Source organism: Natator depressus, chromosome 4, assembly GCF_965152275.1.
Source record: "Natator depressus isolate rNatDep1 chromosome 4, rNatDep2.hap1, whole genome shotgun sequence".
NCBI lineage: Eukaryota > Metazoa > Chordata > Testudines > Cheloniidae > Natator > Natator depressus.
Genome location: NC_134237.1, coordinates 26,607,336 through 26,626,561, shown reverse-complemented (window position 1 = coordinate 26,626,561; position 19,226 = coordinate 26,607,336). Strand labels below are relative to the sequence as shown.

At 39.4% G+C, this 19,226-nt stretch overlaps 1 protein-coding gene across 3 annotated transcripts in view; it reads left to right on the top strand.

Moving 5' to 3' along the window:
• Positions 1 to 19,226, top strand: part of STPG2 (sperm tail PG-rich repeat containing 2) — a 431,616-nt gene that overhangs the window by 280,925 nt on the left and 131,465 nt on the right. For all 3 annotated transcript variants that reach the window (XM_074950652.1, XM_074950649.1, XM_074950650.1), the window contains one exon: positions 3,862 to 3,977. In XM_074950652.1, the coding sequence (XP_074806753.1) occupies positions 3,862 to 3,977 (116 nt within the window). The remainder of the gene's footprint in view (positions 1 to 3,861; positions 3,978 to 19,226) is intronic.

Genomic DNA, 19,226 nt, shown 5'->3' with positions numbered 1-19,226 from the left:
TATGTACTGAGGTGGGAGACAGGTATTTAAAAATGTGTTTATACTGATGTTTTGGAAATAACAGACAGTATAACAGAATAACAGAAGTAATTAACATTACTTAATAATGTTAAGTAATAATCATACTTAACACCTAGCATACTGTTAACATTAACATCCGAAGAAACCACAAATGTAGGATAATAATGAGATTAATAAACAATTAAGCAATTCTTGAAGATATTAAAATGATCTTCCAAAATGTACAGTAAATCACCGATTATATGACCTTCCACACCAGAACATATACATGAGCTAGTAAAAGAATAATTCAGGTGCATAGTATCAGTATCTTTAAAACCTTGGCATAGTGTGTTTTAATTGTAAACTAAAGGGAGAAAATAAATATTGCCTGTTTTTAAACCAATGTTAAAATATTTTCCTTTGCCATTGGGAACACACATTCTGCAAGTGAACTTGAGAGTAGGGTTCAAAAAAATCCCACGGTAAGTACATCTTTAGTCGAGATATCTGTGTATCAAACTTGTGAAGTAAAAATGGTACAGGCTGATTTCTAATGATATGTATGTAACATTCCCTTTCTTTTATGTTTAAAATTAATTTCAACACAAAACTCTCACCCACCCTCCATTGACCAAAGTCTTAATATTAAGAAGATAATTTTGGAATGAATGAAGGTGGGGTCAGTTGAAAGTATAGCATGATGTTCAAGAATTCTTAATTTACAGGAGGCAGGGTATACTGCTTGAATAGAGAAACTATATAATACTATATTATTCAATAAATATCCAATAAAATATCTCTACATAAAAATTGTGAACAGGAAATTTCTAATGAGAAAGAACTGTGGCAGGAGGGGAAGAGAGTTTTAAAATAAATTTGGTGGGAAATGTTTCCTGCAAGCAAGGCTAAACCATTTGGCTATAAATTATGTGGATGAACAAATAATCTGTTTCTAGCTGTTAGACACTGATGGAAGTATTATCAGCCTCATCTATAAATCATGACAATAACCTTTTTTCTTCAAAAATGGTTTACAGTCGAGTTTAACATTCTTTCTCTCTGGTCATTGATTCCTTTTTGGTAGTCCTGTGACTGTGGGTTTTCTGAAGGCACACAAAGTGATATGTTTTTACTGTTTGCTTTTAAGTTCACATACTATTTTATGTACCCTTATTTCAGATGTTTAAAAAATGCATAAAGATAAAATTCTTCTTTTAAATATCTGAGTATGTATGTAGAGTAACTCAGTGCAGTGAGTAGAATTACTCTGGTTTTCCATTGGTGTAACTGAGAACATAATTTCAGCCTAAATATACACTAGGACTGGGATTTTCAAAGGAGACTAAGGGAGTTAGGTGCATAAAACTGCAATTGAGTGCCTAACTCCAATAGTCTCCTTTGAAAACCCCAGTTTTGGCATTGTAGTAAGAAATCTTTTTTTTGCAGAACTTTATTTTACATAAAAAAACAAAACAAAACCAACCTAGTCCCTCTGCCCTCGATTACTGGTGAGATATATGATATTCAGTTATTAGAATAAAAAAAAAGCTGATAGTTGTACATTCTTAGTATTACATCACTTGTAAGGAGATATTTATTACTTATTTTAAAGTCATTCATTATGGATCAGACTGTATTCAGAGAGAGAGAGAGAGATCAAAGTATTTAATTCACTATCATGGACACCTTTGCTGGGCACACCCTGCTGCTTTTTGTTCTCATCAACGTGTGCCAGCTAGGAGAGACAGTCTGTGGCCACACACATTTGCACACAGTTTCATAGTTTTTTGAGGAGCCAAATTTGTTAGGAGTTAGATATGTCAGTTTGGCTAGCGGAACACCGATTGTTTTCATATATTTCAGAGAAGAATTAAATGAACACCTTATTTTACTTTTAATGGAGGGCCAAATTCTCCTCTCTGTTACACTGATGGCCTGAGTAACTCCACTGAGTTCAGTGCAGTGATTCAGAAGTTATACTGATCTAACAGATAGAATCTGTCCCATTAATAATTTTAAAAATATAAAAATTGTATTAAATTAGCAACATATCCTAATTATCCTATGCTAAATATAGAGGCAATACAAAGACTGCAGAGGAATATGAAGAAAGTAAGAAAATGAAAGATAAATTCTTTGACTCAGTGAAGCTGTGATTTTTTCTCCACACATCTTATGCACACAGCCAACAAAAGATGATAATTGACACAAGATTAATGCTGGCAGCAACTTTGATCTCATCCTCACACATTCTTTGAGCTCTTTTCAACTTGCTCACTGAGACCTTGCAGGTACTAGTGAATTTTGTAGCTGTAATTCACTGCCAGAGTACCTCTACTGTGGTACTAATACAGGACTCAGGCATTGTTACTGGGTTGCTCTGAGTAAGGTAAGGTTAGATACATGGTGTCATAAATATAAAGGGAAGGCTAACCACCTTTAAATCCCTCCTGGCCAGAGGAAAAAACCCTTTCAACTGTAAAGGGTTAAGAAGCTAAAGATAACCTCCCTGGCACCTGACCAAAATGACCAATGAGGAGACAAGATACTTTCAAAGCTGGAGTGGGGGCAGGAAAAACAAAGGGTTCTCTCTGTCTGTGTGTTGTCTTTTGCCGGGGCCAGAGCAGGAGTGCAGGTCAGAACTCCTGTAAAGGGTTAATAAGCAATCTAGTCAGATATGCGTTAGATTCTGTTTTGTTTAAATGGCTGATAAAATAAGTTGTGCTGAATGGAATGTATATTCCTGTTTTTGTGTCTTTTTGTAACTTAAGGTTTTGCCTAGAGGGATTCTCTATGTTTTGAATCTGATTACCCTGTAAGGTATTTACCATCCTGATTTTACAGAGGTGATTCTTTTACTTTTTCTTCTATTAAAATTCTTCTTTTAAGAACCTGATTGCTTTTTCATTGTTCTTAAGTTCCAAGGGCTTGGGTCTGTGTTCACCTCTGCAAATTGGTGAGGATTTTTATCAGGTCTTCCCCAGGAAAGGGGGTGTAGGGTTTGGGAGGATTTTGGGGGGAAAGATGTTTCCAAGCGGGCTCTTTCCCTGTTATATATTTGTTAGACGCTTGGTGGTGGCAGCAATAAAGTCCAGGGGCAAAAGGTAAAATAGTTTGTACCTTGGGGAAGTTTTAACCTAAGCTGGTAAAAATAAGCTGAGGGGGTTTTTCATGCAGGTCCCCACATCTGTACCCTAGAGTTCAGAGTGGGGAAGGAACCTTGACACATGGTGATAGAATGTCTAAGTCAAGTCTATACTAAATCATCCCCCCCGGCTACTAGCGATGTAGCTGCACCAGTGAAAAATTTAAAGATATTTGCAAGGATGTTTGTAGTGTAGACAACCAGAAAACAAACAAACAAAACCCCCATCACCAGCTCCCAACCGGATTCCACTAGATTCTCTTTTCTAACCATACTGTCCAAAGTCACCTGATTCCATATATTGTGTGATCATCACATTCTACTCTCAGAAGTACAACAGTTCCTACAACAGCTCACATTGCAGCAGAGAAGCCAAGGACTATATGGTAGTCGAGTCTGGAGTACTGCTTTTCCACTGAAGGTAGTCCCTCAAAACGTAGAGTTCATCCATGTTGATGGAATGGTGTGGCTAAGTTTACACTACTACTCTTTGTGATGGAATTATTCTGAATGTTTCAGTCCACAAAGCTATTTCTGGTGCCTTTCATGAACATTACATTTTAAAAGGAAAAACAAATGTTGTAGGACATCTGGCAGTAAGGTTGCAGGATATCTATAAACTATATACTAGTCCAAACAACATTCTAAGACTATGATTAACAGCCATTTAAAAGAATTCTTTACGTAATGAATTATTCCTTTTCCTCCCTTAGGACCTGGGACGTACAATCCTGTCGTGAAGACAGCTTCCATTATTTGCCTCTCTGTTTCCAGAGTGGAGCGTTTTAAGGAAGTGAAAGAGATTACTCCTGGCCCCGGAGCTTATGAGGTTTGTTGATAGGGCGGTGTTCTCAGTCACACACTGGGGCTGATTTGCCATCCTTGCCTTAGCTACATTGCTCTTGTTGTGCTGGTAGTCTTCCTGGCAGTATTGAGGCGTTTAACATGAGTTGTAGGGACAGTCTAAATTTAGATATCTAAATGACAATTCCCAAATTGTGGGAACAGGAATGGAGGCCAGGTTTTAAAAATGTGACCAGTAATAAGCAGAGTAAGTGACAATTTGTCAACATACCTACTGTATGTGCTTTAAATAGATGCTGTAGCAGAGGCTCACCTCAGACCTATTATTCACTGCTGAGTCAGATGGGAGTAAATAAATATTGCTACTTTGATTAGCCTTCGCTCCCTCTGTTGCTCAGTGTAATGAAATATAGTACACTTTCAGTGCCTGAATCTTCTCTTTGTGCTATACTTATGTATTCCAAAGTGGATTTAGCCATGAGCAAATTAAACATCTTTGACTGGCGGCCTACTGAGGGAAGGGGCCTAGCTCTGTGGAGCAGAAAACTCGATGAAAGAGCAGTGGAAGGGCAGCCTTCACCATCTAACTAATTGCTACAATTTCCCTGACACAGCTCTCTCACCTCTGGGTAGCAATTATGTGCGAAATGTACTGCTACTTGGGATTAGGTCTGAGGAGACCCAGCCACATTAGCTGGTCTTCCCAGGCAATGAAATGGGAGGCAAGAGCAACAGTATCTGTAGAAAGCCTCTTCCCTTCCCCCTCCAGTTCTGCTCCACCTTTAGACCCTGTTGGCTTTCTACTCCCTGGGGAAGAAGAGATCCAATTTAGCTTATCATTGTTCCTCTGTCCTATGGGGGAATAGGCGCTGCCAAAAGGAACCTTTCCTGATCCTTTTCTTACAACTTTTTGGGAAAAGGGAATGCAGTGTAATGATTGGGGGAAAGGAAAGATGGTTTTGCAGTCAAGGACGTGGACTGCGAATTAGGAATTCTGAGTTCAGTTCCCGGTTGTGCTACAGATTTTGTGTGTGATCTTTGGGCAAGTCAGCAAATCTCTCTCTGTTTCAGATCCTTGTCCATAAAATGAGAATAATACTTTCATATCTTATGATGGTGTGGTGTTCAGATACTGCATTGTGTCTATATATGTTCTGAGATAACTAGAGAACCCGGCATTTTGACAATGACGGGAGTGGGGTAATGGAGAGAGAGATTGGGGTAGTACAAAGGAGAAGAGGTGGTGAGATGGCAATTGAGGGGAGACAGAGGATGAAGTAATTGGAAGGATGAGAGATGGAAAGATTGGGAAGAGAGCAAGAACATGGAAAGCAGAGTAAGAGAGAAGAGAGACTTTATAGAAAAGGGAGTGGGTTGACAAAGGGAAGAGAGAAGAAAAGTTGAGCAAATTTCTAAACAAGAAAGAAAAATCATCGAAGGGGACAATACAAGGTTAGGGTTACAGAGTACTCATACAGTAACTCTATCAGTGATTGCATCAGTCAGGAGTCAATGGGGTCTCTGTATCAGAAGGAATGTTTGGGAGACCTCTCTGTGGATTGGATGTCAGCCTGAGTCCAATTCTTCTAAACATAGCTGAGGGACTAATTGGATTCAGTAGTGGGAAATGGAATTTGTTGGGTTTTTTTGAAATACATGCTGCTGCAATGATGGAGCTATATTTCTGAATGATTTTGTCATTTCCAATACAGTATTTCCAGTGTTGTATTTTTGGTTGTGTTCATATGTTTTTGCCTGCATCTGATAGAAAAAATGAGCATGTGTTGTGTATTTTCGCTTCCGCTTGATTTTATGCGTTACTCATACATAGTCTGAGGACGCAGAGGGATTGGAGCATTTTGGGGAAGTCGACTGGGCCTTGGTTAGTCTTAATCTCTGAGTTTAGTTATGGACAAGAACTGGTGTAGCATATGACTGTATATTAGAAATCATTTAAAGTTAATTAATTCATAGTGGAAAAGCATAATGATAGAGATCTGTGCTTTAGTTTTATAGTCATAATTTTAGTAAGCTTTAACTTTTCAGTTTTTAAGAGTAAAGGCCTCAGTGGTGTCCTTTTTAATGTCTGTTCTCCCCTGTGTAAGTTGCAACTATATAAAAACTATAAATGTTGTATTGTTGATTAACATATTGCTTTTATAGTGCAGCTGGTCAGACATCCAGTAAGTATTTTGATGATGACAATTTTAACAGTCAGAATTTTGTGGCTATAAAAGCACATATCACGATTAGGGCTCTATCCAAAGTTGTGGCAAAATAGGACAAATTTCCATAGCAAGGTACACGTATTCTGTTGCTCTTTCATTCCCATCTCACTCACACACACATCTTCTCCCGCTGACACAACTGGCCCATAGTTGAATCTATTCCTTGACATAAAATTCATAAACGATTATTTTTGATAGTGATTTATTTCTGGATGGATTTTTTTAGTGTACTCTTTAGGCAGCCCACTGCCTCCCACCCTTGTGTTCCTGCAATGTTTTCCCAGTGGCATGACTCAGAATCTCCTTCCTCCGTATTGCAGGGAAGGGAAGAGCTCCAGCTCCTCAGCTCCCTTGATCTCATCCTGTCATGCTTCATGGAACAGTGTATGGAAAATATGCTATAATTAACACCTCCTTGTAGTGGACAGGTGCAAAGCAACAGGCGGTTGCAGTCAGGTCCTGGCAGGGCAGGCGGTCAAAAAAAATAATGTTTAATGCCTGGCTGCAGAAAAATGGTAAATTCTTCAGCAAAAATCTGAATTCAATGGCATCTTTTAAAAGTGCTATATTTCATGGCTGCAGCAATGCAGAGTCCACTGAGGTGAACCGGCAATCCAAACCTTTTAGATCTATGGTCTCAGACTCTCTGCAGAGTCCATCAGGTGACACCTTATTGGTTTACATGCTGTTATCTGTTGCAAGTTTATTTTCACAACCATACTGGCTAAAAACATACTTTTTTCAATGTAAGCTGGGATCCTGGAGCAAAATTCCAAGGGGTGAATTTTTCAGTAAATTCTGTGGTTGTGGTATCACACTATAAACTGTTACAATACTGTGATCATGATGAGCGTAGAGATATTACTGAAGTTCTATTTATATTTGAAGTAATGTTTATCAAGTTTATTATACATTGAACTTCTCAGTTACATTGCTTTGTTTACTGCAAGAAAGTTTTTGCATATTTATATAAACTGAAATCCACAAGTAACTATGACCATGATGCTTATATTGCATGACGCATCATAAGTCCCTATTGATCCAGTAATATAGAGTCTTGTTTATTTATTTTCACTGCCATAATTGTGAAGCAGAATAAGTAAAGTATTATTTTGTGTCACTGGGATCCTGTTACTCAGAAGTAGACTAAAATGAGCCTTCAGGGAGTTAGAAATAATATATAACACAATTCTAATTTGTTTCCTTCTTAATATTTGATGGTGAACTGTTAGGGCCCAGTTCTGAAGCCTGTACCCATATGAGTATGAGCTGTGACAATCAGACCCTTATGCTCTAGAATATGGAAACTGTTTCAAGAAAGGTTAACAGGAATGAAGGTCCTTCTTAGTTTGAATACAAAACTTTTTCTCTCTGCATACTGAAATAGTTTTATTTCAAACTGTACTCGGAGGGTGAGATTCTGTGCTGTGGCTCTAAGTCTAGATGAAGCACATAACTTGGAGCTCAGGGCAGGCATGCGATAAAGTGATGGTAAACCACTTTTGCACCCTCAGAATCCTGGGCAGTTCTGCAACATCCCCCATCTTTTAGATAGCCCTGGGGTGTGTGTCATCAGTTATGGCACCCTAGGCCCTATAGGTCCAGCACTGCCCAGAATCTCCAGTGCCGCAGCCCTGCCTAGCTACTCTTTTAGAACAACTTATGCCACTCGATCCTTTTCACCTAGCTTAAAGTGTCAAGAGATGGGGGGAGGAGCTCGCCCAGAATGTTTTGTACAATTTCTATAAATGACATAGCGCCATAATCATGACATCGCTTTTTCAACAGAACTCCCTTCTGATTTCACTGGTATGTTCTACTTGAAAACTGATGGCACAATATGGCCTGTAGAAATATAATGACTTGTCTGGTTTTCAGAGGTTCTAAGCAGCTGCAAGTCCTGTTGAAGCCTCTTAGAAAATCAGACAGTGCTATACAGTATATTAAAAGATAATGCTTCTTTTAAAAAATGGTGCTAATCCACAGTTCTAGTTTTGTCTTTTTTTTAATTGGCAGACACTTTAATAAAAGTTACAACCCTCAAAAAGCTGTACAGTGTGTGCAAATTAATTACTTGTTTTTAACACTGTTAAATGTAGCAACGAGTGTAAACATTTCTGTCATATCACTTGCCACCCCTTTACTTGACAGTGTGAAAGCAAGTATGTCAGTTCTTTTTGGTATGCCAGCTTATCTGTGTGACACTTTTATGATGTAATTGGCAATTTTGTTCAATTTTCCAGACATGGAACACTTTATAGCCTTCTGTGGATGTAATATTAATATGATCTTTGGCCTAATGTATGGTGTAATTATAAAAACTGGTGAAATGTAACTGAAGAGTCAGACAAGCACTTATGGAAATATTTTTGTTACTCTAAAATGGTGCTTCACTCACTACATAGAATTTAATATGCACAATATTATTATTTATTTTATGCAACACTATAGATGAGCATGACATCTTATGGACAAATCTGATCAAGACATTGGTCCTTGGGCTAAGAATCTCACAATATAATTTTTCCAACATTGTTATAATTAGGGCCCTACCAAATTCACGGCCATGAAAAATGCATCATGGACTGTGAAATCTGGTCTTTTGTGTGCTTTTTCCCTATACTATGCAGATTTCATGGGGGAGAGACCAGCATTTCTCAAATTGAGGGTCCTGACCCAAAAGGGAGTTGCGGGGTGGTGGTGGTGGTTGTTGCGGTATTGCGACCCTTACTTCTGCGCATCCTTCAGAGCCGGGCAGCTGGAGAGCGGCAGCTGTTGTCCGGGTGCCCAGCTCTGAAGGCAGCACCCTGCCAGCAGCAGTACAGAAGTAAGCGTGGCAGTGCCATACCATGCCACCCTTACGTCTGCACTGCTGCCTTCAGAGCAGGGTGGCCAGAGAGTGGCGGCTGCTGACTGAGGGCCCAGCTCTGCAGGCAGCAATGCAGAAGTAAGGGTGGCAATATCTTACCATGCCGTCCTTCCTTCTGCGCTGCTGCTGGTGGTGGCTCTGCCTTCAGAGCTGGGATCCCGGCCAGCAACGACTGTTCTCCAGTTGCCCAGCTCTGAAGGCAGCACCACTGTCCGCAGCAGCGCAGAAGTAAGGATAGTATACCACAACCCCCCCACCCCCCACAATAACCACTTGCAACCACTCCACAACTCCTTTTTGGGTCAGGATCCATACAACTATAACACTGTGAAATTTCAGATTTAAATAGCTGAAATAATGAAAATTACTATTTTTAAAATCCTATGACTGTAAAATTGACTAAAATAAACCGTGAATTTAGTGAGACCCTAGTTATAATAGTAGCAGACCAATATGAGCACAATAATACAGCATTTGACCCTATTAAACACCAGAGTGACCCTTCAATTAGGCACCTATTCAGACTGAGTAAGAATTATTTATATAGTCAGTACTATTTGTGCTGGAGGCTGCCTATTTCTTCCAGTGTGGGTTTTAACAAAGGATGGATAAATCAAATTACTAAAAGATAAGAACTGACCTGACCTTTTGCTAGTCGAGAACTTTATCCTTTTCTCATGGGGTATTCTGGTGCAGAGCTATTAGTTCATTTCAATTAGTTTTAACTCTGGATTCTAACAACGCTTCCCACTCATTCTCCCTAATCTTCTGGTTTATGTACGCGCATGCAACAGTTTTTTCAAAGTAATTTATAAAAAGCCTCACACAATATACTTCATCTCCTGTCCACAAAGGACCTAAAATGTTGGGAGTTACCTGTGCCTAATGTGTATTTTTAAAATAGCTTAATTTATTTCTTATCCTTTTAATTTTTATTTTTATTTTGAAGTTATGTACTTCATGCTTATCAAATTTTAAAGATGCTTCTAATTTTTACAATTTTTATTAAGCTTTTACAGATATCAAAAGTGCCAAGAAATCTTGGGGAAAATTTTCTGCTAGTGCACATGAGTAGCTCCATTGACTTTAAATGAGTTACTCCAATTTACACTAGCTGCGGATCTTGTTTATTATTGTTAACATGTTAAAAATAAGTCGTCATTTGAAACAAGTTTATAATTTTAAGAAGGTGAATGTTGGACCGATGGAACTCTTTAGCTTTGTAATATAAATGGCACTTTTGAGTATAAAGCCTTACTTTTGCATATAAAGTGCTGAAATTATACCCCAAAGTCTCAAACAAGATAGTTATCTATTTCTCAGTCCACTAGATATGCTTGCAGCTAACTGAACTAAGTAGTTATTCTCTGTTGCCATGGAAAGCAGCAAGCTGCATGAAACTCAGGGCCATCATTGTACAATTTATTATTTGTGTAGTATTAAGTCCCCCAACATGATGACCTGCCACTTCATATACCTGCTTCTCCTTTCCTCATTAAATGAATGGTGTTCTCCTTTAATTGTCTGAGTAAAACAAATAAAAGGTTGCTTTGTTTTGCATAGACCATATGTTGAGTAGTGTTTGTAGGTAAGATTATGTATGGAGTTCAGTACAATTCTCTGTTTTCACTTGCTTCTCTGAAAAAATTCACTTTTGGGTCTGACACTTTCGCTGCTTGGTCTCAGCCAGATGGCGATTTATCTTCTTTGCATGAATATTCACTGCTGGTTATTCTAACTACAGATGCTACTATATTTGGTTTTGGTGCCTTGTTGAAAGACCAGGTTGCTTTAGGGAAAAATTTCTGAACAGAGTACAAGATTTAGATCAATTTGCAAGAGTTGAGAAGCCTCACTGACATACAAGAGCAGGGTACAGACAATGCAGCTGTCAGGTCAGACTTGGTGATTGCAGTCTCAAACCTCAACAGCCAGAGAGCAATAAGGAGCAAGGCTACTCTTTGAAATACCTTGATTTATCTTCAGCATTGGAGAGATTAATTTGATGTTCCTGTAACACAAATATTTCCAGTGAAAATTAAATCTTCCATGTAAATTTAGTTAATCCCAAATGTTCTGCGCAGACAATGGATAAACTGTGTTTACTCAGCATTATTAGATAATAAAAATGCCCGTTATCTTCCATAGTTAAACAAAAAGGATCTCTCTTGCAGCAGGGAAGAAAGGGGCAATTGATAGAATATCCACTCCATATTAAGCCTTTTCCATTAGTCCCTCTGAATTCAAGAGTTTTACAACAATTGCACCGTAATAAGGACAACATAATATGGGTTGCCCCTAACTTGATAAGGAAATTTCAGCTTCTTCTTGGATATGGATGTAATGCTTGTCTCTCATGCTTGTAAAAAAAATAATTTTTACATTCAAACTCTTGAGCCTTTGCTGCACTGGGAACATGACCTGCAATAATAAGGCTTGTCAACACGTGGAAGCTGCTGTGAAATCAGCTAGGGTGTGAAATTAAAGTGCAATAGCTATTCTGCAGTAGTTCCTGTGTGGAGACACTTATTTTGCAGTAAGGATGCCTTTTAGCACTTTAGTTTAACTTAATCCACTTAGAAAGTGTATTAAACTCCCCAAAGGCACTCAGTGTGGAGTAAGAGTGGAGCTATTGCAGAAGTTATTCCAGGCTATTTCCCTGTGTAGAAAACCCCTAACATATGTCAACCACAGATTGCCCTAAGTGCCCTCCACTTGAGGCCAGGATTTAAAACTGTTTATTCTCTAGTGTAAAGAGGACCAAACCATTTTAACAATCCATTACAGAAAAATTGTGTAACAGGATACAGAAGCAGTACTGCCAACCTCCTGTTTCAAAAACAATAATTCAGGCTTAAAAATGATAGCTGTTGAAACTTTGGTAAGACTCTCATGTGATCACATGACTCTGGAGGCAGGTGGCCTTAAGAAAACCCCCAAATAATGTGAGAGTCATGATTAAATTGTAAGAGCTGGCAACAGTGGAAAGTTCTGTAATAACTGATTCCCAGAAACCAAAAAGTTAGGCCCAGATCCATAAAAGGACATACTCACCTAAACCCCTGATGTAGTTGCTACTAATCCACAAACCCCTGACTCAAACACTTCTGTCACCTGAAAGGCCCTATCTAGAATGCTCTGAACATGCCTAACTTACTACAAAATGGCTGATGGTGGGGAGGAATGGTTTAGCCCAGTAGTTAGGGTGCTCAATTGGACGTAAGAATGCCCCGTTCAATTCCCACCGCTGCCAGATGAAGAAAAGGGATTTGTTCCTCACTTCTCAGGTAAGTGCCATTGGACTATGGAATATTATGGTGTGGGTCTCTCCTTGTTGAAGCTGTTCCACTTTGTATTAAATATTAATTGGGCCAGAGAGAGAGACAGAATGGCTCTATAGTCCAAGCTTTAGGGGATGGGGGAAGGAGGGTAGAAACCTCTTTGCAAATCCCTTCTTGTCAGACAACAGGGGAATTGGTTGTGGGTCTCCCACATCCCAGATGAGTGCAATAACCTTTATGGATCGGGGGCTTAGTTCTTTGCTCATTCCTCACACAAGCTGAGAGGGATTGCAAGTGCTTTGGAGCACAGGATTAGAATTCAAAATGATCTTGACAAACTGGAGAAATGGTCTGAAATAAATAGGATGAAAATCAATAGGGACAAATGCAAAGTACTTCACTTAGGAAGGAATAATCAATTGCACAAATACAAAATGGGAAATGACTGCTTAGGAAGAAGTACTGCAAAAAAGGACTTGGGGGTTATAATGGATCACAAACTAAATATGAGTCAACAATTTAATATCATTGCAAAAAAAGTGAACATCATTCTAGGATTTATTAGCAGGAATTGTGCAAGCAAGACTTCTACGCAGCACTGATAAGGCTTCAGCTGGAGTACTGTGTCCTGTTCTGGGTGCCACACTTCAGGAAAGTCCAGAGGAGAACGATAAAAATAAAACATGACTTAGAAGGAAAGATTGGAAAAAATGGGTTTGTTTAGTCTGGAGAATGAAGGAAGATGTGATATAGTCTTCAAGTACGTAAAAGGTGGTTATAAAGATGTGGGTGATGAATTGTTCTTCATATCCACTGAGGACAGGACAAGAAGTAATGGGCTTAAATTCCAGAAAGGAAGACTTTGCTTAGACATGATAAAAAACTTCCTCACTGTAAGGGTAGTTAAGCAGGGAACACATTTTCTAAGGAGGTTATGGAATCTCTGTCACTGGAGGATTTTAAGAATAGGTTAGACAAATATCTGTCAGGGACGGTCTAGATAATACTTCATCTGCCTCAGTGCAGGGGACTGGACTAGATGACCTATCAAGGTCCCTTCCAGTCCTACATTTCTATGATTCTATAAGTGGCTTGGGCCAATGAATGAAGAATGAATGAAGAAGGGCTGGGGAACTCAATAAACAGTACAAGATCTCACCAGGGAGGAGGCCTTTCAAAAGAGTGCATCGTACCCAGGTTTCGGGGTAGTTGTTACTGGTTTAGGTTTTTTTCTTGTTGTGTAAAACTATTTCTTCATTGCTGTCACCTATGCAGTAATGAACGTTGAAGGGATAAATTGCTGATTGAATGACTGTTCTTTTATTAAGGAAGTGGATGACCCATTCAAATAGTTCTGACTATGCTAGATTCCTGGTAGAACTAATTTTCACATGTTTTGAGGCTTTTATGACTCAAAACCAAAAAAGGTTGTTTTTTTGGGTACTCCTGTATCTTTTGCTAATCATAGAATCATCGAATATCAGGGTTGGAAGGGACCTCAGGAGGTCATCTAGTCCAACCCCCTGCTCAAAGCAGGACCAATCCCCAATCAAATCATCCCAGCCAGGGCTTTGTCAAGCCTGACCTTAAAAACTTCTAAGGAAGGAGATTCTACCACCTCCCTAGGTAACGCATTCCAGTGTTTCACCACCCTCCTAGTGAAAAAGTTTTTCCTAATATCCAACCTAAACCTCCCCCACTGTAACTTGAGACCATTACTCCTTGTCCTGTCATCTTCTACCACTGAGAATAGTCTAGAACCATCCTCTTTGGAACCACCTCTCAGGTAGTTGAAAGCAGCTATCAAATCCCCCCTCATTCTTCTCTTCTGCAGACTAAACAATCCCAGTTCCCTCAGCCTCTCCTCATAAGTCATGTGTTCCAGACCCCTAATCATTTTTGTTGCCCTTCGCTGGACTCTCTCCAATTTATCCACATCCTTCTTGTAGTGTGGGGCCCAAAATTGGACACAGTACTCCAGATGAGGCCTCACCAATGTTGAATAGAGGGGAACGATCACGTCCCTCGATCTGCTCGCTATGCCCCTACTTATACATCCCAAAATGCCATTGGCCTTCTTGGCAACAAGGGCACACTGCTGACTCATATCCAGCTTCTCGTCCACTGTAATCCGTAGGTCCTTTTCCGCAGAACTGCTGCCTAGCCGTTCGGTCCCTAGTCTGTAGCTGTGCATTGGGTTCTTCCGTCCTAAGTGCAGGACCCTGCACTTATCCTTATTGAACCTCATCAGGTTTCTTTTGGCCCAATCCTCCAATTTGTCTGGTCCCTCTGTATCCTATCCCTACCCTCCAGCGTATCTACCTCTCCTCCCCGTTCAGTGTCATCTGCAAACTTGCTGAGGGTGCAATCCACACCATCCTCCAGATCATTTATGAAGATATTGAACAAAACCGGCCCCAGGACCGACCCCTGGGGCACTCCACTTGACACCGGCTGCCAACTAGACATAGAGCCATTGATCACTACCCGTTGAGCCCGACAATCTAGCCAACTTTCTACCCACCTTATAGTACATTCATCCAGCCCATACTTCTTTAACTTGCTGACAAGAATACTGTGGGAGACCGTGTCAAAAGCTTTGCTAAAGTCAAGAAACAATACATCCACTACTTTCCCTTCATCCACAGAATCAGTAATCTCATCATAGAAGGCGATTAGAATAGGAATAGGAAAAATAGTTTTAGAAAATACAACTCTTTCCTTTCCCTTTGGCAATGAATACTGGAAACAGTTTGCTGGACAATTTCTCAGCTGGTGTAAACTGGTGTAGCTCCATTGAAATCAATATAGATTTACACTAGCTGAAAATATGACCTTGTATTTCTATTTTAAACCTTATTATCTAATACCTCCTTCCAAGGCGTAACTAGCCATTCATTTGACATTTGTCTCTTTATCTGAATGATCCTCCCTTTTGCCATACCAGGAAAATTGTTAATAAAATTGATAATAAATTATTAAATAAATAATTAATAAATTGTTAATAAAAATGAGACATATTACAAACACCTTCTTTGATAAAAATAATATATTAATTCTGATGTATACATAGTTTTTCATTTCATTTTTAAAAATAATTTTATAAGAACTGTTCATAACTGTTTAATAATTTACCTTGTCTCCCACATCAGGACCAACATTACCTGATAATTGACATTGATATATTAATCTTAATTACCAAGATTTTTGGTTCAGAAAGCCCTTCTGATTGACTCATGTCAGTAAAATGTAGTAATCAATTAGGGCCATTCACTTGGAGGAAAGGTGATGGTATGCACTCTGAAAAGCAAAAGTAGTAAATTTGGATTCTGTGCTTGTCATTTGCTCCAGATAGTAAACTCTGGTTTAGATACTATTGCTGAAGTAATTGCACTATTGATTAAAATATCCCCAGAGTGTAAAATCAGTTTTAAGCTCTTTATATCCTTATTACAGAGTTGCCAGTCACAACTCTATTGTTAAAGGTGCAAGAGGCTTTCCACTCTAAGCTCTATTTTGGTAGCCTACTTTCTCTACAAGCTTCTTTGGGCCTAAAATTTCCTTAGTCAGTGGCCACAACAGGAAATTTTGGAAAGGGAGAAAAAATTAGTCAAGAGCTGAAAAATAATATACAAGTTTACTGCATTCCAGTTGTTTCATTTTGGAAGCTGATACTGTAAATCCAAAGCAATTTACATTTACAATTTCCAACTGCTGATACATCCTGATTCTTTGTAAATACTTGTGAAATAACCCAAATGCAACATAAATACTACTTTGGGTGCTGAAGAGCTGGCTCTCCAGAGGCTACAGCAGGAGACTCTACTACAGAAGAGAAGAGGGATATGTTCAACAGATAAGTTGTTTGCTATGAGTAGTCTTTCCCACTCAAGTAAAATGAGAGTATATACGGCGAATAGACCTGCTCATCATTGGCTGTGCATATATGTGAGTACGTAGTTTGTCACCAGTCTCTCTCTCCCTTTTCCCCACCTCTGCCACCAGTGGATCTAGTTGATATATGTACTTACAAAAAATTGTTTATTTCATTCCTCTTTCTCCATACCTCTATTTGTCTGTCTTTACTTAGATTATGATCTCAGGGCAGGAATTGCGCCTTCTTGTCTGTATAGAAACTTTCATCACATTGTGCATGCTACCATAGACAAATAATAATAATTAGTAATAATAAAACCTTCATTTTTCTCCTATTCTGACCTCAGTACCATTCCCACCTTCTTATTATGGATTAGAAACTTTCCCACATCCCTGTCCTGGGCATCCTCCACATATGTGCAAGATCTATCCCTTCCCATTCAACCTTCTTGATTCCAGCTAAAGAGATGCCTCTGTGGTAGTAGTTGCAAAAGCTGACAGCAGCCACTAGGGGGTATAGAGCAAGAAGGTAAGAGTCTGTGTAAACAGGAAATATAGACAGTGTTGCATTCACCCCAGCCATAGTGTGCTTACTGTAATCTGTACAGCATCCTTGCGCCATATCCCTGCCCAGCTTCCTGACAGACCCCCATCTCAGTCTGTATCATATACACTAGACCTGGGGTGGCCAACCTGAGCCTCAGAAGGAGCCAGAATTTACTAATGTACATTGCCAAAGAGCCACAGTAATATGACAGCAGCCCCCCATCAGCTCTGCACCACACCCCCCGCTCCCAGTGCCTCCCACTCACTGGCAGCTCCGCTGATCAGTGCCTCCCCCTCCCTTCCTCTCTGCAGCTCCCGATCAGCTGTTTCATGGCATGCAGGAGGCTCTGGGGTGGGGGGGGGGGAGGAGGAGGAGTGAGGGCATGGCACGGTGGGGGGGGGGAGGAGGAGGAGGGGGCGGGAAGGGTTGGAGTGGGGGCAGGGCCTATAGCAGAGCCAGGGGTTGAGCAGTGAGCACCCCCCCCCCCCGGCACATTGGAAAGTTGGCACCTGTAGCTCCAGCCCCGGAGTCGGTGCCTATACAAGGAGCCACATATTAACTTCTGAAGAGCTGCATGTGGCTCTGGAGCCACAAGTTGGCCACCCCTGCATTAGACTGTAATATACAACCTGTATATCTCACTTTTTATGTATGTATGTGACATTTTCCATGGTTATGTAAGGCCTTGTTGTATTAAATGTGAGCAAAAGGGTAGTGTTATACTGGGTGTGTTTTCTGCTAGTATATGGAGGCTAGGAGGCACTCATGGAGAGGTAGTTAAAATGGTTCTCTTGGAACCTTAACTGACAATACAATTCTTGTTTAAATTCTCATTTAAATTCTCAAATCTTAGCTGCACTTTTCCCCCCTCTGGGGGAATACAGTGAAGAGTACATGACAACTGGGGTTTTAGTATATCCATCTATTTATAAATAGTAGGTTTTACAATGGCCTTTCCACAAATAAAGGGAGCAGTTTGATAAAGGAGAATAGTAAAGCAGAAGTTTCTTTTTTTTCCAATGTTCTGTTACTAGATGGAAATTTGGAGTGTTTTTTTTTCCTGACCTGAGGGAAGCATACAAGTTGCCTAATTATCTGCTGTACAAATTATTAACAGTCTTTGTGCAAATTAGATGACGTTTAACTTTTACAGCTACATTCATAACATTTACATAGCTAACCGCCAAAAGTAATTCAGTCAGTTTGCATGTGGTTTTTATTCTGAGAACAAAGGTTGCTTTCCTTTTATTTAGGAAAAAAATAAATGTGACCTTTTTACTTTTAAGGACAGAATAGTGTCGGGTAAATCTTCAAAGCACTAAACAGTTTTCTGATTTGTTTTACTTTTTGTTTTTTCTTTTATGAGAGTTCCATGGTTAAAAATTTTCTCTTTGATTTAACAATGTACCCTAGACCTCCCTCATCTCTTTGTAAGAAATATATATTATTGTAAGAAACATAACTGTAAGTGTTTGTATCTTGTCCCTAATTTATCAGGCCCTGTTCTCATCATAATATGTTAGAGGCCAGTTATTTAGGAGTCTACATATGGTTTTAGTTATCTATATTTAGGCACCAATTTTTGAACATCTTGGCCCAAATACATTACATTTACTGCTTTTCCATTTTGTAATTCTTTCATTCAGAGAAAGTAATCAAGTTTCTTTGACAAGACCACTCTTTACAAAGCCATGTTGCTGATTGCTTATGGGATGAGTTTCCCTAATCTTGTAGATGTTTAGGGATGCTGCTAAATCATTTTTGTGTGAGACTCATAAAGATACTTTTGAAAAATGATATATTTTTCCTTTGGATGCACTAAGTTGGAACAAATAACAGGTAATTTCCAGGAAATTTCATAGAGGTGGATCCCCACAAGGGATTCCTGTCTTTATAATGCTCTTTGAGATCCTTAGGCAACAAGTGCAATATAAGTGTAAAATATTCTTTGAAATGGAAATCAGCTCACAGGAAAATGGTAATCAGGATAACAAGACAATTCGAGAAGCTGTTAGCAGCCTAACTATGTAATCAAATCATAGTGCACTCTCAGCACAATTTTTAATTTAAAAAAAACAACTACTATTCCTGGGACAAAATAAACCTTATATAAAATGGCCATGTCAGAGCAACCATATATGATTTTTAAGAAGTTGGAGGGCTATCTGAACAACTGAAATAGTGAGTATTATACTGTGGACAGAAAGAAATGACTGGGTATAAATGGTCATCTTACTGGATGTGAAGCTTGCCAAGGCAATTTGTGTCTGCCTCATCAGCAAAGTGCAGAGCCCTCAGACCACCATCAAATCTGGTCAGAAGGCAGTCATCAGTGATGTGGAACATTGTGTGTCTTTGGCCACAGCCGCATGTGGGATACTCTTGTTGGCCACAGGTATGAAAGCTGGATGCACGCTGACCCTGGCCCGTTCAAAATTGATTTAGAAGGGCCTATAAGCGGCATGGCAAATCA